This window comes from Bombus terrestris, chromosome 10 (assembly GCF_910591885.1).
Source record: "Bombus terrestris chromosome 10, iyBomTerr1.2, whole genome shotgun sequence".
In the NCBI taxonomy this organism is placed as follows: domain Eukaryota; kingdom Metazoa; phylum Arthropoda; class Insecta; order Hymenoptera; family Apidae; genus Bombus; species Bombus terrestris.
In genome coordinates this window covers 6087453-6114200 of record NC_063278.1, presented here as the reverse complement: position 1 = coordinate 6114200, position 26748 = coordinate 6087453, and the positions used below count along the sequence as shown (strand labels likewise).

At 33.0% G+C, this 26748-nt stretch overlaps 1 protein-coding gene across 13 annotated transcripts in view; it reads left to right on the top strand.

The window, feature by feature from the left end:
• Positions 1-26748, top strand: part of LOC100651767 — a 158263-nt gene that overhangs the window by 118349 nt on the left and 13166 nt on the right. For all 13 annotated transcript variants that reach the window (XM_012312632.3, XM_048409471.1, XM_048409474.1 and 10 more), the window contains 8 exons: positions 13882-13984; positions 15792-15964; positions 20701-21133; positions 23249-23645; positions 24716-24950; positions 25344-25515; positions 25631-25870; positions 26105-26260. In XM_012312632.3, coding sequence (XP_012168022.1) covers positions 13882-13984; positions 15792-15964; positions 20701-21133; positions 23249-23645; positions 24716-24950; positions 25344-25515; positions 25631-25870; positions 26105-26260 — 1909 coding nt within the window. The remainder of the gene's footprint in view (positions 1-13881; positions 13985-15791; positions 15965-20700; positions 21134-23248; positions 23646-24715; positions 24951-25343; positions 25516-25630; positions 25871-26104; positions 26261-26748) is intronic.

Here is a 26748-nt window from a genome sequence, read left to right as displayed (position 1 = left end):
CAAGAAATTCTTGCTACGAAACGCTTTCGACGAAAGTTCGTCGGCTACCGCTTCGTTGTATTCCTTTCTATAGCGCTTTGACAATGAGTTTCTACCTTCGTGAATTTAATTACCGCGCTGGATCTCGCTGGGAACGTTGGACAATTGTCAGAGACGTAGAATCTCTCACTTTGTAACAAATGGAAATATTTGTCTGCTGGTTTGTTAACTTCAAGGACGGTCCACTTTGGTTGATGGCTCGTTTCGAAGATCGTCGAACATATTTCTTTTTTATGTTTGAGAAATTTTGAGAATAACTTCAAATGCGATTAGAAATTTTTTCGGCGTCTAGAATTAGTATTTTATAACAAATATATAGTGAGAATATAAAGAGTTTAAAATATCGAGGATTCATATTTATCTAAAAAAAGAATTAAATATAATCTTGATAATATCTTATCTTATTAACATCTTATTAACAATATCGTGAAATTGTAAATCGTATATAATCCTGCCGATGTAAATCAAAACGCTTGTTCACGTTTGTACATTTTATTTTCATACAAATCACAGATTGACGTACAATTTGAACCATTTTGCCTTGAACCTTGTATTGCACGATATGAATTTTCTAAATTATAGTTTGCAAGATTCATTGTAAATTTCCAAATGATATTTCTCTCTTCTTTCTCCTTAATTAAGGTCAAAGTGAATAAATTGTTTTGCGTTTGAATAATATACGAGTTCATATACGTGTTTAAAGGATTTATTTTACGAACCAACATTTTTCTATCAGATTATTTTATGTTCAACGGGTATATGTAGATTTATGTATACATTATATATTTAGTATGTGTAGATTTATCTCGTTAATCTAGGAAAAGTCAATTTCCGAAAATCCATCAGTCAGATCCACACAAAGAATTCACCCTTCACGCTACCTTTTAACAAACGTTTCCTTATCGAATAAACACGGGCTGACTCTCCACGTGGCGCATCCAGCGCACTTTCATTATCACAGCAGTTCATCGTTATTCCTCGTGACACTCTTGTCTCGAAGCCAACCTCTCCTCTCGGTCCATCGTCGATCTTCCATTCCATTCCACGCACCAAATAGAAAGAACACGAGAAAGAAGGAAAAGAAGAGGAAAAAAGGAATTGGCCTTAATTCATGAGCCGCAGACTAATGCAATCCTCCGGCAGTTCGCGGCTCCATTTCGAAATTGCGTTAGGGTTTGTTTCCGCATTCTCGTGTTGATTCTCAGAATAATAAGGTGAAACATACTCTCATCCGCCGTTCTCACTCTTCAGACAATCCCATCGTTTCTCTTTCTTTCATGCGATAGACAATTTCTTTCTTTTGTATTATACTTCTCGCTTTTATTTTTCTGGCCCTCGATGGAAGAATAGGGGAAAGATAGTGTTGTGTTTTAACAAGTGACGGCCATAAGGCCGAAAAATTGTAGATATCATTTCTTTATATACATATATTCATGAAAATATGTTTTGCAGAAAATTGCACAGTTATTTTCCAACTGTTGACCTTTCACGTGTGAGTTATAAAGGTGCTGTCACACAGCCACGTATTTGTATCGAAAAGTTGAACGAAATTATTTTTCTATGTACTGCGACTACGAAAGGTATTTGCACGTGCCCTTGTTTTCCAGTGAAGCGTTTTCTCTACCAGGTTATATATTTCATTTTCATAATATCGAATTCTTGCGATCATATGACAAAGCTAAATGACGCGATATTTAATATGCTTGGACCTAGTTTGTTGACCTATGCTGATCTATGGAAGAATACACAGGGTATCCTGGTGGTACAATCGGGCACGGGATGATTCTACGTTAGAGAATAAGTCGAAGACATAAAATAACATTTTTTCGTATAACGCTTCATTTCCGAGAGAATCGATTTTGAAAATTTGTCAAGTATATTTAAACTTGGCTATGTACCGACTATGAGTGAACAATCAACAGGAGGTTGCGCTACATGCGAAGAATGTGAAATAAAATTTTCCCATTTAAGGCCTCATTGTCAAGCGAATAAAGTTTGAATATGTTTAGTTTAAGAACTGGTCTACTGCACACGCGTGATGCATTTTGAAATTTATTTTTCTCGAAAACAAAACATCTTGGAAAAAATATTTATCCTACATTTTCGACTTATTTTCGCCTGCAGTTTAACCTTCTGACGATTATTTATTTCTATTCAGTTAATTGTCAAAGTTTAAGTATACTTTGTCAATTTTCAGTCTCGATTTTCTCGGAAACGATGCGTCACATAAACAAAATTCATCTTACGTCTTCAATTTCTTTTTTTACGTAGAATTATTCCTCATATGGCTGTATCGCTGGTTACTAGAAATCCTATTGTATCGTAAAATTTAGAATCCAAAAAATATCTGAAATATCGAAAACGCTCGTTATAACATTTAGAGAGCAAAACAAATCCATATCTAAATTCCATTTCTTCGAATTCTATTTCTTCATAAAAACGTGAATTTGCATAAACATCCAAACCTAATTGCCACATCTCGTAACATAAGTTTTAAATTGTCAGACAAGCTTACGATATGTCACTTATCAACATTTAACGATGAAACAGGAGAAAGATACAAATCGAAGGAGGTAGAAGAACAAGAATATGATATCGAGGGAAAAAGTTAGAGGAAAAAATGGGGAAAAGAAAGGAAAAGTCGCAGAGCTAGCAGGTCGATCGGTCGGTTCGTTTCCTTGTCTGGACCATTTGTAGTAGACTGGCGGAGTACAATGGCAGCATTAGATGGAAGACGATGGACCGCGATGGACGAAGGAAGAAATTGCGCTCGACGAATGGAAATTCAATCGAACGGCCTGATCGCATTATTCCCTAATCTAACCTCTTCCTCCTGCCGCTTGTCACGCCAGCTTGATGGGCTTTTAATCGAAAAATGTTAATCGACCGAAGGGTGGATGGACTTACGAGTTTCTTCGTGTGCGTATTTTGACAAGTTTGTTTAAGATTTAGATTAATTTCGAAGGTAGATTGGAAGATGTTTTGCGATTAGACGATTTTATAGAGTTGGAAAGTTCAATGTTATTGTACGATTTGTTCTGATTAAAGCAAAAATTCAGCAAGTAGAAGAAAAATATAAAATACGAAGTACTAAATGTCGTGTGATTGTTAGTTTTAAATAATGTCTCGTGTATTTGTTAGAAATGATTCGATATCGTTAATCTCTTTTTTTTTAAATCAATAATCTAATTAAAAAATTCGAGATCAAACTACAGCTCTATTGAAGTCTTTTTGTAACTACTGTAATTTATTTTTTATGATACAATCTGAATAATCCTGGAATTCTTGGAAACTAATACTCCTAATGGATGATTGCATATGATGGAAAATTTCCTTTTTGTTTGAATTAATCATAATCCTTCGAATAATGATAAATGATAGGATGCATAGGTCGACGACTAAAATATTGAGTCCTACTACTTGCCGACGTTGACTTTTACTACTTCAGTGGCGGTTCATCTTTATAGAATTTGCGAATGGAAGTTATCACGAATACATGATATATTGATTACTCGGAATATACGTGATCAAATTATGGTGGTCATGTACGATATTGATGTTTATTGTAATTTAAGCGAAAGTTTCTTGAGAGAATGGTGAGAATGAAATGGTCGCGTAATGTATCGAGTTTTACTACTGAAAGTTATGAAGTTTTACTTCTGTTTACATAAATTGATTGATACCATGATTATTACAGAGTGTTTCCGTAATCGTGATACAACCGGAAAGAAGGAAATTTCTCATGTAAAAGTAAGTGAAAAATATAGAATAAAACTTTTTCATGTAAAGCTCCGTTTTCGAGAAAATTGAGTTTGAATCCTTGATAAGTAGGTGTGCAACTAACTGCAATCTTGCTTGGCGAATCTTATCCCATCTTCCATATCCTATATCTTACATCCCACATCTTATATCATGTATCCCACAATTAATACTTCGTCTTCATATACTCTTCTTCACATTCTATACTCCACATTTCGTATCTCTAGCCCGTGTCTTTCATTCTAATTTCAACAGCGTGTATGTCCATTTCATATTTTATATTTCATATTTCCATATCCTTATCCTACAGCACATTTTCCATATGCCCTTTCCCACATCTTGTGCCCAATATTTATTGGACCATATCCTACACCCCGTGTATCCTACTCTATATTCCATATCCTACACCTTATTTCCTTTTTCGCTAAAACCATTTCCTATATCCTGTATCCTGAAACATTGTAAATTACAAATAAGCGAGAACATAACAACATATTTTTAAGCAGAAAAATAATTTTTTTACTCGCGAAACGTAATATGCCTCCAAATTGCACAAAAAATTGTGCAGAAACTCCCATGAATGAAGACAAATGAAATTCGTTATCCCATAAAATGAGGCTCGTTATCCACGTTCAGAATAAAAGGGACATGTGGATATCACTTTGTGAAATCGATATGTTCAAAAATGAATTTCCCTTTCATTTTTCGAACATGCAATATCTTGATACAATATCTTTCGAAAAGAAGTAATTGTATAACATTGAAAGGGGTGTGAAAATCGGCTTGTAGAGAACTTTTGCAACTTATGAAATTACAAGATGAAAAGTGTAGCTAGGCTTTATTGAATAAAAGTACAGCATCGATATCAAACGCGAAAATGAAACTTCTTGATCGAGCAAGAAGTTTTCGAAATACAGTAACTAAAGTGAAGTTGATCGGTATCGATACTGAGTTATTGCAAACTGCTAATTATTAGATCTTCATCCGGTTATCGATGAATCTTGCGTCCGAAAATTTTATATTTAACATGTTTTTATTTTATTACCGGTATGTTTAATTTCGCCTATAAAATTCAAAGTTATTTCATGCGTTGTCATGGAAAATCAATTTAGATTAAAATTCTAAATATTTCTTCAATTAAACTTTAATTCTTTTCACTCGTCATTTAAAAATTTGTATTTGCGCCATAAGAGTAATATAACAATTATTACAAAACTCAAAGAGAATTTGTAAAACTTTGAAAAAAAGAATTAAAAGATATGACTTTTGAAGAAAAATCTCGATGAGCAGACGAATGTCGTTTCCATCGATTCGATGATCGGCAAATCTGTAATAAGTGACTTCGTGGTGTTACGATTTCTTCTTTTTCCCCTTTTCTTCTTTCGTTCGCGAGAATCGTCAAGGAATTCTAGCCGTAATAACTGCCTGAGAAATAATTATCATTTTAACAGGACGTGACCGTAATCGCCAGCGTCCCGCGATTCCAGGAATTTCATTAGTTTCGATAAATTCAGTCCGTCTAGCCTCGATTGTCTTTCGTCATTAATTCCCGACAACGCAGCCGCATTCATTACTAATTCCTATCTAACACGCCAACTCAATTCGCCCACGATCGATCGATCGTCCGATCATCATTAGAAACGTTTTAATTACCAAGCTCCTTGTTTCCCTTCTTTATTTTTCTTTAAGATTGCTACAAATTTCATGCATTTTTTCTTCATCTAGAAAATAAAATAAAAGACGATTTACTAACTCTAACGAAGATCATTTCTACGTTGTATTATGTTGTAATGAAAGTTAAGTTTCACGTTATGAATTATTTTGTAACGATACGTGATTTGTGCTTGAAGTACCGAATTTCCTAAATGTTCACAAAATTAAATAAATCAGAATGGATTGTGTATTTATATTAATTTTATGTATATTCGTGCATTGGTGCATTTTAAATGCGAAATTGTATCTTCTCTTTGAATTACACTACAAAGAAATATTAAGATGCTTATGTCTTAAAACTATTAATTTTAGGTCATTCTGAATACTTTGCGTAGTCAGTGCAAAAATGTAATTAATATAATGTAACAGTTTTATTTCACATAATTAGTACAGTGTAATGTAATTACATAGTTATTATATAGTATAATATATTTTAATTAATATGTGTATAATACAGTTAATAAATCATTAAGATTACACAATTCTAATTTTCTTGAGTCACTGAATCGAATTGTACGGCGTACAATTCCATATAATCGAAGAATCACGAAAATTAATTTTTAATTTTTCTTTGTTAACTTTCGATCTTGCCAAGTTAATTCTTCTAAAGCCTAAATACTTCGACCATACGTTGACCATTCTAGTTTTCTTTCTGTTCTGATGGAAAAATTCGAAACCTGTTGCGGTACGACCCCAAGAACTCTATTCTCCGCTGGCTTGCGCTCTTAACACGTTTTCCCTAGAGCAGAAAGTAATAGGGTTTCCTTATTCTTCGAGACGCAATTTGCGCCTTGGTAGAGCTCTATAAAGGCTTGTTTCTCGAGATTCATGGCCTTGACAAGTGTCCATCGTCCTTTCGAAACCATAATGAAATCGTAATGTATCTAGATATTCCAGCCTTTCATCGTTTCATTGTTATTATTAAATTACGTCTATAGACACTCGTATTTTTAATTCTTCAATTTTTTAATCTTCGATTCTTCTTCGGCAATGAAGAAAACACAGATAAAAGGTTGACCTACATTTTAATCATTGTGTATACGTAAAAGAATCGTTTGTTACCGTGAATCTATCATAGTAATCTTCGTCCTTTCCTATTTTTAATCAGCATCGTTAATCAGCAGACTGTAGATTTTTACGCGTTTATGAGAAACTTGAAAGTGCAAGATTATAGTGCAGAATGCACGTAATACGGAAAGACATAAAATACCCAAATTATAGTACTTTTTATAATACTTGCCATAATGGAATATCAATTTGCATAAAATTCCACGCTCTATTAATCGATAATTCAGTATGGTTCCTACGTAATATTTGAAGAATAAAGCTGGAGGAAGTGCGTGCGTTCGTTCGACGAGTTAGATGGGTTACTTAAAACTGTATGTGTACATCGGTGTGCGAGGGAGTGACCGTACTTAAGGAACGAAATAGCGAGGGATGGTATGGTTTAGAAGATAGAGGAAAGAGGGTCTTCGAAGTTGAGTTGAGAAAAGAGAATCGAGCAGTGGAATCGTAGAGGCACGCTCGAAGTAGAGGAATTTAGTAGTCTTAGGGCGAGGAATTTAAAAAAAAAAAAAAAGAAGACCGAGCCGAGGAGAATTTTTTGGAGGAGAGTTTCAAACGAAATTCGAGGAACAGCTTACGAGATAGGGAGTTCGAAAGGTCGTGGAAAGATAGAAGAAACGAAGATCAGAAGGAAAAATGATGGAAGGAGTTTCGGCGAATTTGAAGAAAAATTCCTGACATTTGTTGGGACTAAATTTACAGAGAAAATTATGGAAAAAGGAGGGCAAAAAGTGAAAGAGGAAGTGTTCGGCGAGAATTACATACTTGAAGCAATCGATAAGGAATATTCAAAGCAGAGACCTATCAAAATTCTAAACTTGCTATATTTATGAAGTTGATAACATCTAATTAAGTTTATTTTATAGGGGCAGTTTCTTTGGAAGTTGTAGTTATAGTTTCGAAGAAAATTCATATCAATTTATCAGAATTATTAGAGACGTGCATCTTCTGTCGAAATGTTATTTGAACCACAGATAAGTGAAATTGTTTTAATAGCAAAATTAAAAATGTTCAGCAAATAGGGTTAATAAAGTTTCTGGTAATGATTAATCGAATAGTTTACAATTGTAAGTCACATGATATGATTTGTTGAAAATGACCGTAATATACATATAATTGACATAGAGACGTAATATGACAGGGTGTATTAAATATTAGCAATTGCATTTCGATGTTACAAATTGAATTCTCTTGGTTGATGTATCACGTGCAATCTACATATAGAAATAATGCTACTGCATGATGATAACCTAGACGCAGTGGGAATAGAGAGAAGTTAAAAATCGACACAGTAAGTGTTTGAATGGTGAGCGAAATTTAGTAGAAAGTGAGATTTTGAAGAGTTCTGCAAACTAGAGGAACGTAGGCAAGATTCAGGAAACGCGAGAAGAATGTGGGGATAAATTAAAGATTACTGATAATTAGTTTGCTAGGCTGTTAAAAAATTTCAATTATTTCATTATCTCAATTATGTGCTGTTTAACTTATTTATGGAAATTATTAATTTATGAGACTTTTAGAAATTTTTCATTATCTTGTTATATAAGTTATTTATTCTTCAAGTTACTTATAGGAGTAATTTGGATATATAGAAGTTTGATAAGTTTCTTTGATCATTTTACATTATTTCATTACGTATTATTTTTTTCATAAGTTCGAATGATTAGTTCACTATTGTTGTAAACTTTAAGTTTCGATTACGTAATGGTTTTATAACGATCATTTGCTTGCCTCGGTTGTGTAACCAAACAAGACTTAAGCATTATATAAATGAAATATTTATGGAATGGTTATTTAAATAATATATCATTTTATTACAGTAAATTCATTTTGCAATAACCATATTTATTTAAATATACAAATCATTTAATTACGTAATTATCAAAGTAATAATTTGTCATTTTATATATGAATAAATATTTCCCAATTTTTCAAATAATTTTTTATTTTATCATATCAGTATCATCAACTGGGTCAGAAATACAGGTATTTTTACAGTTTAGATGTCACCATCGTGCAATATTCAGGGACGATAGACAACCCTAACAAATAAAAATTAACCTGCAACTGGAAAAGAAGAATTAGCTCTCAGTTGACGTGTATGCACTTTTGACAAAGCGTAAGCAGTTTATCTTGTCAGATTTCTGTTTCTATTCTATTTCTATTTCTATTACATTTTGATATTCGAAACTCGTATACTATCGAGCCTGACTAATTGCACTACTATATTTTTTTATATTTTTATTATTGGCTATATTTTTCCTATCAAGAGTACGCTACACAAATCATGCGAATTCGTGCGTAATCACCTTCCACGAATATTCTAATTGTCCCTTGCTTTCACCCGAATTTCACCAATACCAGGGAAAATCCAGCCGCTTCCCTTTTCACGCCGATCGCGATCCCTCGATACTTCTTCCCTTTTTACTTTCTTTTCTTTACGAGCCACGACAGAGATCCCGCTTTAGACGACCGAGCCAGATAAGCCGGATGCTTGTTGGCTCGCACGAGGAGAGAAGCGGAGGTTAAAGCGCCGATAAACCGGGCTTACCGCGGTGACGCGCGTGCTTTTGCCTCGTAACTTCTTTTTCTCCATTTTCTCGTTTGCCATTCTGCACGAAGAATCGCGACCAAGCCTTGTCCACGTCGCAATTTCTCTGTAACTTGTAGCTTGCTGTTAACAGATTTTTGTAGAACATTTTCTAGAACAAGAGGCTTCGGTACCCTGGTAATTGAAAGGAAATTTATTGCATAGGTTCGTCGTCTACAGACATGAATAAAGGAATCCTTAAAATTGTCACTTGTGAATGCATGAATATTATTAGATTATCATATATGAAACGCTCATTTGAATGCTTTAGTTTTTCATGTGCGATGCAATGTACATAACAACAAGTATATCATTTGCCTGCACTATATTTACACTACATTATTTAAGAAAATTGAACAACAATATTTTTATTATTTTCCACGTGTACTGATATTTCACTTACATTTGCCATAAATAAATTTTTACACAAAACATTCTTTCACAATACTACCGGGATCGGCTCAAATATTATGGCGACTGTATATTCACTATGATCCTAAAAATGAAACTATAACGTTCCACTTATATTAATCTTTCTCTTACATTTACTTCACCTTCTTCCCTATATTCCGGCAAACTAATAAACGCAAACTTAAATACCGCAACGCGTTGCCCTGAGATCCATAAACGAAAGGACGCAAACAATTTTGCAACAGCAATATTAAAATTGTCCTGGCTCGTCTCCCCACGGATCTTTCGTTGAATTACGCTTTATTATCCCTGGCGGGAATCTTAATTAATCGGGCTTTATCGCGCGCCTTTTACAAGTTCCGAACTTTATCTCGTTTATCGCGTCGCGAATCAGCACGTAAAGTTCACTTCCTGTTTAGGAGAACGTTAACCCTTCAACTAGCTACAGTGTTGATAATGTAGTGGTGTGTGGCGTGTGTTTCGTGTTTCTACGAAGATACGAGATTGTAGGCGTACGAAGAGACGAAGAGACAGGCTCGTGGGATACTTCATTTTGTTCTAATAGTCGTATCGATTAAATTTGGGGATTAGACTCGAGCTTCTCGGGAGCTCTGCATCAACGATTTCCTGTCCCAGCTAGCGCACTTCTTCCAGTTCGGGGCAAATGTTTCCCGTTTCGTGCAATTTCTTCTCGTGGGTGATATAATTGGATTATTGGGAAATTGATCGTGATATCAGGTTGAACAGATACCGTAATTTACATGATTTGTGTATGTTTTTTTATGACGTGTATGCTGATACTTCGTGCGATATAATTGTTTTTATGGACTTACGAGCAGTACGATGCATTTTAATGAAATTTTTCATTTCATTCGACGTTTGTTACATTACATGTAAGTACCATTTGTGAGTATTTTTATACGCTGTTATGTAAGTATTTCCAATTAAAATGATAGATCTGTTCCATTTAATCTATGCTCCTTCTGTGTCCAATTAAAGATGATCATATCATATTTTATAAAACCTTTTTGTTTCAACGATAAGAAGGAAATGCTCCTATTATATCATTATAATCTGTTAAAATTGAGTTTCTGCTTGTTATGCCACGTTTTATAATAATTTTTCTGCGTTTTATTCATACCTTTAAATTGTTAATAGTTGACAATTAATAATGATATTAATTAATAACGCGATAAACTGATTTTGCTTTCAGTTTACCTATAGATCTATACAATCTATACAAGTATTTTCCAAAAAATTGCTGTCTATTCTAATTGCAGGATTTCATATGTCTTGTATTACAAATGTTTATAATATTCGTATTTCTAATTACTTTCTATCTGCTCGTTTATTACGCTATAGCTCGTGAAAACTTCTCGTATCTGCCCAACTACTCACATTTCTGAGAAAGCTGAAAACGAGCTTCCTTAATTCATCCAAGCTTCTTATCTCTTACGCTACTCGAAATTACGGCATAATGTAATAAAAATGTAAAACTTTGCCTCATTAGAAATCCATCATCCTTATCGCGTCGTCCACGTATACAAAGACTGTGATCTAAAAGGAAAAGAATTTGTTTCGCACGAATTCAAAATTAAATTTCTTACATTTGGCGCAATTATTCGAATTTGCAGGAGTGAGGAAATAAAATAGTATTAAACCGATTCCAATTAATCCACTTCTCGCGTCTAATCCATCCCACTAAGTATCTCGCGTTTCCGTTACTCAGCGGCGAAAAGCTCTTTCAAAAGCTTAGCGAATCCCTTTGTCGTCTAAATCACATCCACCTACTTATCAGTCGCGCAGCATTCGAAATTACCAAAGTGGCATAATAAAAATGTAAATTTCCGGTCATTGGCCTGTCAAAGATTCGCACTGAGAAGTATGAAACGTCTGAATTTACTCGCGTGATAACCTGCACGCGTGCGTGCGTGCAATTAGACTTCAGAGAGTCGGTCACGAAAAACGCGTCTCGACGCCGGCGCCGCGGCGCCTTCCTTCCTTCTACCCGGCGATATCAACATTCCACGCTCGGCACGCGCTGGAATTCTTTATGGTCCCTACGGCAGCGGCACGAAAGAAAGAGAGGCCACACCCTTGGCGAGTGGTCGTTAAGTATAAAACACGAGGAAAAAGAGAAGAAAGAAGGCGATTTAGGGCACGAAAAAAAAGAACTTCCAAGATATCTTGCGACTACTAAGTTTTGCGCTAAAGCTTCAGATTTATGTAATTTTTGTTTCGTTAAAGTAATTTCAACTTTTGTGATAACTAGACTGAGGATGTTTATGCGCTTTTGGGACATTTAACATTTCAATAATCCACAGAATGCGTAATATTTGATATAAATATTTGAGATGGACAAAGTAGGATACTTTTTGTAACGTTTGGTACGTGAGAGAAAAGTTTTTATGTAGGTTCCGTTTCATAAAATATGTTGGGAAACATTGAAAATATCGTATAAACATCCACGGTACAGCGATTAGATTAATTCTAGTCGATTGTATGTTATACAATATCGAGTAAATTAGAGTTATGAATTCGATATAATTACAATTATAATATGTTGTTTTTTTATAAGCGTATATAGACTGATGAGAGACAAATAAACTGAACAATCACAATTTGTAAAAAATATAATCTTTAAAAATCATATTTAAAGATATGTAAGTAGGATCAAGTATCAGTGTGTACAGTAGATTTAGAGTGTGAAATACTAAATAATTGCCGTTTTTCTTTGTAATATAATATTATTTTATCATGTACAATATTCTGAATAAAACACGTGAATTATTTCTGCCTTTGAAAATTCTATCTGAAATAATTGATTATTCAGCTTTCACCATGACTTTATCGAAAAATAATTCATGATAAATTTAATAAAACAAAAAAAAGCAATTGAATATGACTGAACAAAACAATATCTAACAGTAATGTTTGTTAAAAAGAGTGCAAGAAAGTAGAAAAGAATTGTATGTAGATAGAATATACATATGTAAAATCGGTAAAGTCGTGGGATGAAATATTGGGCTATACTACTTGCTAGTGTTGGCGTTTACTGCTATCACTACAATGGAGATAAAAACTATAATACTTATGTAGAATATCCTAGTTTCTTTCCATGAAAGGATGTGAACGTCTCACGAGTAAAATTAAGAAATTGTACAAAAATATTACATAAAACGTGAACATATTATATAAACATTGCACAAACATAAATTCCCAAACGTCTTCTTAAAAAGTTAGGACAAAAATCCTATATCAATACCATTTATATTACATTTATCTTTCATAGCACTAATACTGCTTATGTTACTCTTTTATATTTGAATGCTACGTAATTTAATTTTCAAAATTTCGATCGAACATTTGAAATATCTAAAAAGTATTGATTTCTCAAGTTATTTCATTTTTAATAAATGATTGGTAATACTTTGAGAATATTATTTTATGGAAATAGCATTACACTTTACTGTATATAAAATATTATACTTTATAGAAACATTTTCGAAATCAAACTATTATTGTTTTTGTACCATAATAACAATAAAACGAAAAATGAAACAGTAAATTTCCTTCCTCATAAGTGAACTATAGGACAATTTTGTTGAGAAAATTTGAATAAATTATGGACATAATTAATGTCTAGCGAATCTAACAAATTTCAGAAAGTCGTGAGCGAAATTTAATTACTTTAGCAGCTCTAAAATGTTGTAAACGGTGGTGGTTCTATTGGTTTTGGACTAATCATTGGAAATTCGTTTCGAGGAAGGTTTTATTAATTTTATAAACTTTTTTCTTTCAGTGGAATAATTTCTTAGGAAGTTACGTTATCGACGAAGGAAGTTTTAGGTGAAAAGACTTAAATCAAAATGATTGGAGATATTTGGTGAATTTTAAACAGCAGGTCGCTCTACTTAATTTCTTTTCATCTCAATTCACGTTATTAACTTTCTCTCTTCCTGAATCTCCCGCGAGAAACTTCTTCCTCTAGTCTTAGTATTTATAAGAAAATTTACTTGCAAGTCCTATCTTTTCCTGGTGCTTTTGTCTAGGTATACTAAATTGTTTAATTTTTCCATTTAATCAGTTCACATAATTGTGACTAATAAAATTGCATCAACTTTAAACAACCGATCTCTTTGTTCTCTCATTGTTTTCGACATGCTAAAACTAAATTGATCTAATAAATATAAATTTTTCTATCATATCTATTAAATCAATTTAATATCATGATAAATAAAAGATCATACGTATTAAATACAATGGAGGTTAAATCAACCAAATATTGTTTTTATTGTTTCAAGAACCGTCGCCGCTGTACGACAACAATCACTACCATGAGGAATGCCTAAAATGTAATAGCTGTGGCCTGAATCTCACGGGACCCAACCAGAAACGGGCTAGGCGGTGAGTAGAAACTGTTAATACACGAAGAAAATTATAAAAATGTAGACGAACATACAATTAACAATTCCATCTTGCTTATCACGTCAATGCAGAAACTAAGCTGTGAATTTATTATCCATCTCTTCCTTTTTTACATTGTTATTCCTTTTAATGTCTCTACACAATTGCAAAATGGTCGAATAAAATTATGAGAGTTGTTTGATAATTTAAAAATTGTAAATTAAAATCGTATCGCAACAATTGCCTGAAAATCGTAAAATCGTAAAAATCGTCGTTGTACGTAGTATACCGTTGTATAGATCGCGATTGTTATTTGAAATTTATATGGAAAGGTAGCTTTTATTTTGCAGGTGTTTCGTATATCAATTTTTCTAATAAAAAACGCTTGGATTCAGGTTGTCTATTTTCTAGCGGTTGGTCTAGGTTTAAAAGACCTCAGGATCGCTTCACTGCGGATTTTTCATCGTAAAACGCATTTCCACATGACGTGGAAAAACGTCATATCGTTGGAAATACGATTCGGTCGATCGGAATTGGAACGATCGTGATTCTCGAAATGCATCGCCGTATTTGTGGTGAACTGGATCGGGGAATCGATCCATAGAACGAAAATCGTATCGTATACGTTTTTATTGCATATAGGATAGAATAATTGAAGATATTCTACCACCTGAAAGAAATAAGAAATAAACATATATATGTAGTAATAATATAAAGAAATAAATCTATATGATAATAGATTTTTATCATATCCTTTTATCGCTTAATTGTAATAAATATAATGTACGTATTAGTATTAAAATATTCGGAATGGTTTAATACGATAACAGAGAACGTGAATGTTGTGAATATTATATCGTTGAACGTGAAGTAGTATCAAAGTATATAGCTGCAGAAGCTATTAAATTTATAGAATGAAAAGATGTATAGTCTTCGTTTTACCACACGCCCCGAGGGAAGAACAGTTATTTTTATTACACATCGACCTATAAATATATACAATTTAGTTGAGATACTGAAACAAATATTTTACCAGCCGATATATCGTCAATACACGCAACATGTAGTAATAAAAAAATGTAGTATAAGATTGAGACGAAAAATAACAAGTATTAACAATAACTTTTTCATACTTTTGATACGTCATGAGAAATTTTCTAATTGTACAATAACAGGATTAAGTTTCACTAGTTTTCCATTATTTAATCAGCGTAGGAATAAAAAGTTGTGACTCCATATAGAGACAAAAATATCAAATAATATGAGAACGAAATAGCAAGCGACAGTTTTCTACATTTGATATGAGAATTCGAAATTTTACAGCTGATGTACCAAACATTTCTTCGAAACGTTCGACCCGGCAATCAATAGAAAATTTTAAAGCTTCAAAAATGTAGGAACCGTATACATAAACAGGATAAAATATTTCTGTCGAGGTTTCGACTTTTAAATTATATTTATAAAAATTCGCTGATTGTTAACCAGCGTAAATACCCGTAGTCTATACATAAATCATAAAAACCCAAAGATACTTAGCTAAATTGCAAAAGAAAACAGAATTTGTCGATTTGAAAATCATTGAGTAACGAACAACTTTCAATCTCTAAACAAGATTTTGTTAAAAATCTGCTTGGACAAATATTATATGCATAAACAGATAAAGCGAAAGATGATATTGGAAATGAGGAAAAGATGTTCCATCAGCTCGTTATGCAGCATGTTCGACGTTCATTAATCAAAAATTGTGTTCTGTGTGGTGCCCTTACCCAAACGACGCGACGGATCATCAATTTCTTCTGTTCCGTAGGTTCAAGAACCAAATACTTTGCGATCTTCACTTCGCTGACGTGGCGCTGATGGAGTGCTCGGACTTCATGCAGCAGTTGCGCAGCTTCAAACCACAAAGTTTAGGCTGCGCAGTTGCCCGAAGAAAATCATCGACAACCTTAATCTTCCCCTTACCACCGCAAGCTTGCTCAGGTATGGTTAATTAATTTATGAATCTTCTACGTATAATATTCCACGGTGTAAGGTGTTAAGCAAAAAATAAGGTGTTAAACATCTCGTTTTAATTCGAGACGGTCGATTTCGATACCTAACAGCGAACGAAGCCACCAGCTTGTATGCAAAAGCGCATAATCCAAGACAAGGGAAACCACCTGTAGCATCGACTCATACATATGCACGCTGGTACAAGTTGGCGATCCCTTTCCTTCCTCTCGACTTATTTTCGTCGACTTTCTTATGATGTTAACTAGAGAAGACGAATTAACTCGTCAGCTTTGGCGAGTACCATATTTTGGACTGTAAATATTTATTGCTATAAGCCTTTTTAATTAAAGACTTGTCACAAATCGCGTTTCCTCGATTGAACTGATTTTTAAATTTAATAAAATTTTAATAACATTGCAAGAGATAGATGAAAGATAATAAATTTTCATGAATCGACTGTAATGTAACAAAAATTGAAGAAAGAGAAGGAATTATCGTTAGATAACAGTGCAGTTACAGTATCTTGTTATTTTATAGAACTTTGATTGAGAAAACATTTGGATTCGATTTATAAAAAGTTTGCTTTAGACTGTAGTGTTAAAAAATATGTTAAAAATTGAAGTTTGTTACGATGGATAGGTCATGGAATCGTCGAGAAAGATATTTCATAAACTTAATATATTTCGTAGCTTTTTTAATGAAGAGACGTTGATTTCGAAAAGAAAAATTTTCTATCAAAGAGATTAATTTATGAAAGGCACAAAAATCATATTAAAACCTTATCACAGTAGTAAACATATTTCCATTTAATAGTACTGGAATATATCTCGACATATTTGAAGGAACGTGAGACGAATACACATGTTTTGCATCCTCGAATCATTTAAGCAAATAAACATGTTTTGCAATATTGAGCCTCTTAATTCAACGAACGTGTTTCACATATTCAAGTTATTTGTTATTTCAAGGGACATGTTTGTCGTCGTGAGTGAAACAATCGCGCTATTTACTAATTCACAAAAGTTGAAATATTGTTCAACATTAGTTCGGTAGAAAATATTTGAAAATGGTAAATATAATTCCACTTGAGGTTGCTTAAAAAGTTATTGTTCACGTATCATTTAATTATACACGATCTGAAAATTTTCAAATTTAATTTCGAACCTGCTAGCATTTACTAAAATATGTAACGTGTAATATCAAGGTTCATTTCAAATAAAATTTATCGTAATCTAAATATACAATCAATACATTTCACATGGTACCAGTATATATTATTATATTTGTCATTAGATTTGCACAATAATTGGTAAGAAATTTAAAAAAGAAATTTTTACTCAATTCCTGAAAATGTTCAATTTTTCAGCTATTTCAATCAACGTTTACAAGGAACGAGAATGGAATTTCGTTTAAAAAAATTTGCAATTTCAATATGTTTCATGCATAAAAATACCCATTGTAACATGGCAATCGTGTGTAATTTGCATCTTTCAACGGTTGAATAATAATGTTTGATATATTTTATAACATGTAGTCCAATGTAATTAAGTGTACAACAAAATGCAACGAAAATGGTGAATCTGTTTCATCAACCATTGTCTTTCACTTTTGGCAAGCTTAATAAAAGGGACACTACTATAATTTGACAAAATTATGAATAATTACACAGCACAGTAAAATTTTACAAATTTATTCTCGTATATATAACTTAATCGTTATTTAATTTGTTACACTGAAACAAAGTGACAACCGCAGCACCGTTCATGCACAAAATTAATAAAGTTCACGTAAATCCATGCAGATGCTACGTTAAAAATATTCCCTTGCAGTAACAAACATTCATTTTGCACGAATCACTCGACGAATCGTATCGAATGCAAAAGGTCAAATAAATGTTTATACGGAATTTTTATTAATAACAACATAACGACAGTTCTACTATTATAGAATTTACTAAAAAGCCAACAAAATCGATGTAACATCAATGATGTAATTAAAACATGTATGAGATAGTATAGGTAAATTTGTCTAGTTTTATTAAAAATAATATTCACACGAGGTATAAAAGCATTGGAGTTTTCGCTTCGTCTCATTTTCAACATTGCTATTTTCGGTAGATGTAGATTTTAAAGGGCACCCAAGTAAAATGAAAATATTACGAGTAATTTAACACGAGATATAAAAAGATTTGGAGTTTCGTTGCATCTCGCCTCAACGTTACTGTTTTCGATAAAAAAAAAAAAAAAAAAAAAGATTCTGAAGGATACCAAAGTAAAATATAAGAAATATTATGAAATAAGATTCAGCCGAGACATATTTCTACAAAGAGTTTCCAATTTCTATTTCATCTTATTCGTAACATTACTATTTCTGATGCAAGTAGTAAAATTTTCAAACGTACTCGACTAAGGTATAAATATTCTATATAATTTCATAAGTATCAGGAGTGTTTCTATATCTCAATTTCACCCTGTCCTCTGCAGTTGCTAAAACACCTACAAATACGATAAACATATAAGATACACACCATAAACGCGGAGATTATAAGATTAAAAAGAAGAACGCAGCAAATACAAAGTTACAAACAAGAGAAAATTTTCAAGCCATATTTGCCGCCAGAAAAAGCTTCCTCACATACAAACAGCGTCGATCCATCAAAAATTTCATTCGACATCGTGATAACACCACGTTCATTCTCCAAAAAACCAGCGAAAGAAGCTCACCGAACCTTTTCGCCTAAACTATCTTCGATCGAAAGAAACCGAGAGTTTTCGCAGGAATCAACCCTCGATCGTTATTTTATCACTTCGAAGGGGATCTCGCGATCCTGTACCCGTAAGAAACGAACGAAGAAGAAGCGGCAAAGGGAGCAGCATCAGAAGGAGTGAAAAACTGGAACGTGCTATCCCCCCGTCCCCTCTCAAGTATCGACGATCGAATTTACGAAGCACTACAGACCATTAGTTCCTGCTGAGAGAAAGCTGAGATTAAAGGAGTGGTAAGACGACCAGAAGACGGGGATGCACCGGGGCCGGTTCACTTTAAGTTCGAATACCAAGCCTGTCTATAAACAGTTTGGTGTTCTACCTTACAGTGAGTCGACCGCGGTATCGTCGACGTTCTATAGGAAAAAATAAGAGAGAGAGAGAGAATGGGAAGGAAAAGGGGCGAATCGACGAGCGAGAAGTTGGCTGTTGCGAAGGGGAGAACGCGTTATCGATGATACGTGTCTAAGTGGACGGATAGTCGGCGTTGCACGTGGAAGGAGAAATCCCTGAAACAGGTCAGCCCCAGTAGCGAAGGCTCGATATAGGTCGGATTCGACTGTAAGAAGGACGGATCGGATTGCTTCCTTTAATGATTTCCTGGCCTCCATTTTCCTACTCGCGTTTCCACGTGGTTTGGAAAAATGTTCTGAAAGAGGGGGAGATCGTTTAGATCGATGAAGCTGTTGCTTCGTGATGGATGGAAAAGTTTCTATAGGCTTAATACGAATCGACGTTTTATTTGTGTGATACTTTAATAATGATTTATTTGCATACTATCATTGAGAGAGTATGGATATATCAGTCGAATATGCGGACACATCAAAGTGAAAAGGAATACTGTCTTCTAATTTTAGATTTTTCTTAGATTTTTCTACTAAATTGTCTACTTGTTTTGAGCAATCTACGAATAAGTATGAGGTGTTTAGAAGGGAGTTAGAGTGTTCAGGTTAGAAAAGTTAGCGATATTTGTAAGCTGTATATAAAATACTTGAAGCATATTTTTCAGTTATAAACAATTTACCTTTATGCTGGAAACGCTCTATTAACTACACTGTTAGAGTGAGAAACAGGAAGCATGAATGAAATAGAGGCGAATTTTCGTGAAATTAAATTGTAACTGGAAAAGTAAGCCTCAAACGACATTTCTTATTCTATAAATTACCACGGAATTATTATTTATTTCTTTACGTGCAACTCAAAAAATATTTGCAACTGAGACTCGAAACGTCCACTTCAAACTATCGAATGTTTGAACCTTATTTGATGTCAATGCTAAAAACTCGATTAAGGTTGAGCTTTAAAGCTTCGAGTATTTAAATTTTATACATCACTATAGATAGATAGTATAGATCACTGTAAGTAGATCGACTGTAAAAGGAGATTCACTGAAATTTCTGCCGCGTTTCGAGTGTTGTCTCAAAAAAGGAGGGCAACAGGCTGAACTGATAATAATATTGGGAAATGAAATTTGCGGAGAAAATGGATTTCGAAGCGTGTGAAGTATCGTACTTGCGTGTTGCTGGAATGGTTTTCGGTTTACTTGAGATCTTGAGGAAAGTTACGCTGACAACGTTGAGATTGATTGAAATTTTTGTTATCAAGGAGAAATTTGCTTTGGATTAATTTTGTACAACGCGATACTTTAATCTAAGAAATTATTGTAAAAATTGTTATGAATATTATTATATCATTCTAGATATTATCAATATTTTGTCATTCCTAAAATTAACATTACAATTTACCAGGATCCATATAATATTATTCATAAAATTAATATATACGTTTCTAAAAATTATTATCCCCCCATAGCATTTAATTTACTCATCGTGCAATAAAAAGGCGATTGAGTTAATCCCAATTTAATCCTAAAACTCCCCAAACGGGTTCAACCACTTTACACTCCCTTCGGCTCAAACTAAATCAAATCATTAAGTAGAATATTAAATATTTCCATAGATGAGTTCTGCAACGAGTTCCCTCATAATCTGGTACCTACACCTGGTTACTGGATCGAGTGCTCTAGACAGCAAATCACTTCTGACACGATCTGGGACGAGAGCGAGAGCGGAGAAGCGACTGATACTGAATTGGTTGAGGTTCAACAAGAGTCGGATACCGACGAAGTGCCCAGGAAGAAGACCACGATCGAGGAACAATGGGAAAAGAATCAAGGATTCGAGCTGACCTCTGTCGAACAAGAGACCTATGAAAAATATTTCTACGGGACTGAGCATTGGAATTATTTTGCCAACGACGAGGATCTTGGCCCGGTGATACTGAGTATCAAGCAGGAAACATTGAATAGCCGAGATCAATTCAGAATTCTCGTCAGAGCCATCAGTTACACTGTACACGGGCTAATTCCTGCGAGCTGTGTATTTGCTGACAGGTATTTGGCGATATTTTGTATTTTTTGGAAGCATTTGCGAATACCTTGCGTAGTTCTAGATTTTAAATTTTCACGATATTTAGATCACGTATTTGTGGTTTTTCGAGTTTCGAAATTGCTGTTTTTAATAGTCATTCGAAGCACTGGTTTCAGGTTTATCCTGAAGAAAGGAGCTAAAAGGTCCGCGATAAGTTGGAACAAAGCGCAATGTGTTATTACAAATACGATAAAAATTGCAAATATTTCATATTTTGTAATTGTTAACAGATACAGTGTTGGATAAAAGAGAGTTTAAAAAATAAATTATATGGAGAAACGGTAATCACAATAACATAATGACATGGATTATAAATTATTAAAATTTGAAAAAAAGATAAGTTAAACATCATTGTTAAAATAGAATATGTAAGTGGTTTAATTTATCGTGGACTAGTGTATCCGAATAGATCATTGATGTAAGCAAGATTATAAGGATCTAGGAGTCTTTTTAAACAATATCTTGAAAAGTAAATGGATAGGACAATCTGAAACATCATAAATATCGATTAAATATTTCATAAAAAACTGTCAATGTAAATGTAGAATTAATTGGAACCTCTTGAAAATCCCAACTGCAAAGGGAATATTAAATGAAGTAGAAATGAAACAGTTTGGAAAGTTCTATAACTGGAATTAGACATTAAACAAGTAGTACAAGTCAAACATTTTGCTTACAAGCATGATATAGATGTATCCAATGGCACAGTTTAGAGACTAAACAGTGTAAGTAAGCAATAGTAATATCCTAACTCTCACAGGAGCCTTTAATACCGCCTAATTAGGTTAAACTGCATGGTAGAATCGAGGTGAAATTAATTCTACTCTTCAAGCCACGTAGAAATAACAAACTAGTAGAATACATAAGCTTCGACTTGGACAAATCTTTCTTTTATCAAAATTTATCGTAACTACGCTATTCGTTTGATCAGAAACATAATCCCATTCTTTCATTAAAATTATAAACAATTGAATAATATTAACAAATTTTAATTGTCTTCGCTTCTTCCATTTTTTTCTATTTTCTCTTATCTGACCACTTCATATCTGACGTGATTATAACAATATAAAAAAATAATTATAAAGTTATAAAAAATATTTTTGTCACGATGAAGTGTTTTTGAAAAGATTTCAGATTTTTTTAAATATTTTCAGAAGCACATTTATAAAATATATGCGTACAGGGTAAGACCGAAAGTATTATATATGTGGGTGAAAGGTGATTCCTGAAAATAGATTGAAAGTGTAAAATAAAATTTGATCATGCAAGGTTTAATTTTCATGAAAATAGATTTTTAGATAGCCGGATAAAATAAAGTACGCTTGATAAAATTCTCCTTTATGCTTCTTCAGTTTAATAACTCATAAAAGTCGCGTAGGTGTTATATATAGAAACAATAAGCATTATAACGTCCTTCGACAAATCGCACAAATATAAATAATATCACAAATATAAATTTTTAATCAGTCTTTCAAGATCGATTTTCTCGAAAAATCAGACTCGAGCAAAAAAATGTTATTCTACGCTCTTAATTCAATTTCACATACATGAATTAGATATAACACTATACTCTTGAAGATATTTAAAATATATTACACTTGACCTGGCGCGAAAACCGCGAAATGTTGTTTGTAGTGCAAATAGCACTTAACTCTATCACTACGAAGAGTACATGTACACTTTTAAAAATCATTTGCTAAAAGCGATATACATTCTGTGTAAACCAAAATCCTTTTTATTTATCATGTAAAATAGAAAAATAAACTTCTTTTATCTTAAAATATTATAGAAAAGTAAAACAGCTTTCAAACTTTAATTTCGAATAGTAATTGCAAGTAAAACGGACTAAAAGTAATCGCACTAAATTAAATTTGGTATAAGAAGAACATTCGCTGTATTTATTGTGCTTGTCACCGTTTAGAATCTCTAAATTTTAGTAAAGCAACTTGCCGTCTATATTCTAAAAACTGCTTTCGACCTTTAACTTCACGTAGCGAAAGAGTCAAATGTCGTTAGAAATCAATGAAATACCGTTCTTCTCGTAAAATGAACACCCACGAGTTTCTCATTTCTCACAGGTACAATCGCGAGGAAGTGGTCCGCAGCTTAGGCAAAGAGGTGAACGTGAATCCGCCATTAACGTTAGGTCAATTACCTGACACTCAGGATGAGCTGCTGAAGCTGGATCAGGTGTTCATAAAATCGGAGTTGAAAGTCGGCGTGCTGTACGTTCAAGAGGACCAACGTACCGAGGAGGAGATATTGGACAACCACGAGAATTCGCCGCTTTTCGACGAATTCCTACAAATTCTCGGTGATAAAATTCGTCTGAAGGGTTTTGATAAGTATAAGGGCGGCTTGGATACGATTCACGATCTGACTGGATTGTATTCTGTGTATACGAATTGGCGAGGCATCGAGATCATGTACCACGTGTCCACGTTCCTACCGAATGAGAAACACGACGTGCAAAGGGTAAAATAAATTTTTTGGCACTGTTGACACGTTTATCACCGATAGCGTTTTAATTGTTCTTTTCTTATCTTGCCTAAATTAAATAGCTAAATTGAAGTCTAATAAATTAATCGGAATGTCTTGGCTTTAAATTTTATTATACATTATTTTACTATTTGTTAGTTATTATTGGATTGCTTAGTTATTATTATTCGGAAGATTTGAAAATGTAATAGTATGAGAAAACATATAAACTGTACAAAATATAGTGACTTTTATAGTATTTGGTAAGTAAAACAATTTTCAATTCTTTCAACTTTTGGACAATTATTTAATCGCGTAAGATTGTAAGAAAACTACAAGAATATTCTGATGATAGAGTTCGCAAATATTACTGTGGCGTAATAACTAATTTTCCATATAGATGGAGGACAATCATAAGTAACAATAGATATTAGGTACATTGAAGACTAATTAAACCCGGCTTTGTAACACATATCGCGTTACACGCATAGCAAGGATTATAATTCCAATTCGATAAAGGCAGATAGCATTCAGAATTTTGGTTGAATGAAATTCTCGGTTCCAAGTCCTCAAATTGAGAATTATTAATCGTTTAATTATTGACCTATTTATTTATTTTTATTAATTAATTAATTGATTAATTTATTATTTATTTATTATTGACTTATTGACGTAATTATCAATTTAGAATTATGTATAACATGTGATTCATGATGTATATGATACGAGTTACGTATATAACATTACGTATATATCAATATTATATTATTTGACATGATATTAAACTATGTGCAGTTAATACTTATTACTATGAATGGCAATCGTAAACAACGGAAATATTTAAAATTCAACTTCAAAAGTAAATAGGAATTTTTAATTTTTTAGAAATAAAATAACATATTATTGTTAGAAAAAAGAGTTAATTCAAAGTTAATTAAAAAGAGTTAGTTCAAAGAGTTAATTGAAAACAATGCTGTTTTCATGAACTTTGATTGTATGAATAGTGATAATTACAGGCTAATAGCTACTTATATTATAATTATATTAAAAGAGATTGTATTGTTTAGGTACAAAAAAAACGACACATCGGTAACGACATAGTATGTGTCGTGTTCTTGGAAGCAGACAAGACTCCGTTTAATCCAGCTTGTATGAAGTCCCATTTCCTCTACACGTTCATTCTAGTTCGAGTTAGTCCACGAATAAAAAGGAAAGTCACCAGATATGAAGTATCAGTCGCCACTAGAGACGAGGTTGGAGCGTACAAACCCTATCTTTGGGAACAAAATGTTTTTAAAAAGGGTAATAATACATAATATATGAATCTTTAAATATTCTAATTGGACACACTATAAGTTTAAAATCAACATTTGTTTGTTATATAACTTGTAATTAGGGTCTAACAAATGAAATACTTTTTATTATTCAACTGGACAATTGATTAAAATTTTATAAATAATTTGAAAATATATTCAAAATTTATTAGATAACATTTGCATTGTTATGAAAAATGCAAGAATTATTTTAAAAGGGAAGAAGAGAATCGGAAAAAGATTAGAAAAAGAATAGTTTCATTTCAAAATGAACCATCTAAAACGCAAGGTAGTAACTTGGAGATAAAACTAGCTCTTACTACTTCGAAGAAAGTTATCGAGGAACTGTAAAAGCAAATTTAACGATCTCTCGATGCAACAGGTCCCATGTTCCGTGAGTGGTTATTGACGAAAATTGTGAACGGAGAGCGAGCAAGTTATTCTGCACCAAAATTCGCGAAGATGCAAGAAAGAACGAGAACTCAGATGTTGGAAGATATCGTGGCCAACTTGGCTAATCATGCAGAAACAGGGCAGATTCCGAAACCATACAGGTGAACGAACATGAACGACAACGACCACAAAGAAATTAATTATATTCTAATTAAAATATTTTATCGTATTTAAAAAGGATAAACGAATCAATGAGAATGAAATTTATTGCTTTAGACGCGGTTCGTGGAGACCAATTGGCCATATGAGACCATCTTCCCCACTTTTGGATTCTGTCAGAGATCAATTCGAAGATCACGATCAACTTGCCAAAGACTTCACTAAAGTATTTTTGAACAATGAAGAGAATACCACGTTAAATACGAACCTGTTTGATGTTTGTTTCCTGGTACATGGACCACAGAAGCAGAAAGTCCGATTCTTTGGCGTCAGAGCGATTTTGGCAGTTAGGAGCAGGTGATTGGTCAAAAAATTGATTTACGTTTTCGGGTAATTCAGAAAATGAAGAATAAAAAATATAATCATATTTCAATCTTGATGGAAGTGAACGTTAATTTTGTTAAAAATATCTTCAAAATAGTATTATAATAATTATTAATCTCGTTAAAAATACCAGCAACAAAAGATTGAACTTTGAACAAATTGACATTGGCAAGGAATAAAAATTGCTAACTTATCTGATTTCTTTAGAGTATTCCAAGAGATGTTGTATGGTATTCAAGCGGGTTTCGGAAGTCCACAAGTGCCGGTTGCTGAATTACTTGCCAGACCGGTACCCACCTTGTTGAGCCCACAGAAGCCACGAAGTTCTAACTTCCTTCAAGTTCCTGATGTCGAAAGTCCAAGGTTCGTATCTTGTGAATTATTTCTGTTAACCAGGATTATGCATTTTTTATCTTCAAGAGTCCAGTTTATATTCAATACGTGAATAAAAAAATATAAATAAAATTTGTCATCTTGTTTGAATGATTTCATGATATAATCTACGCAATATATGATGTATTAACCCATTCTTCGCTAATGATAAAACGATTGTAATAGTTTCTTTTTGTGTGATTGTAATAGTAACTTTTTTCATTTTATTATTAATATTTATTATTTTATTATTTTTACTATTAATACAATATTCCGTTTATACTCGTCTATATTGTATTTTGTGAATCAAAATAATAGTTTATTTTATTATTCATCAATATTTTATTGGCAACTTCCTTTCCGTGTTAAAAATATTTAAAATATTATCTTCTCCCGTATCTCTTTAATTAGAATCCTTTTTGTAGCTGTAGTAATTAAAAATCTGAAATGAAGATTGCAGGAGAAGAACATGATAAGTA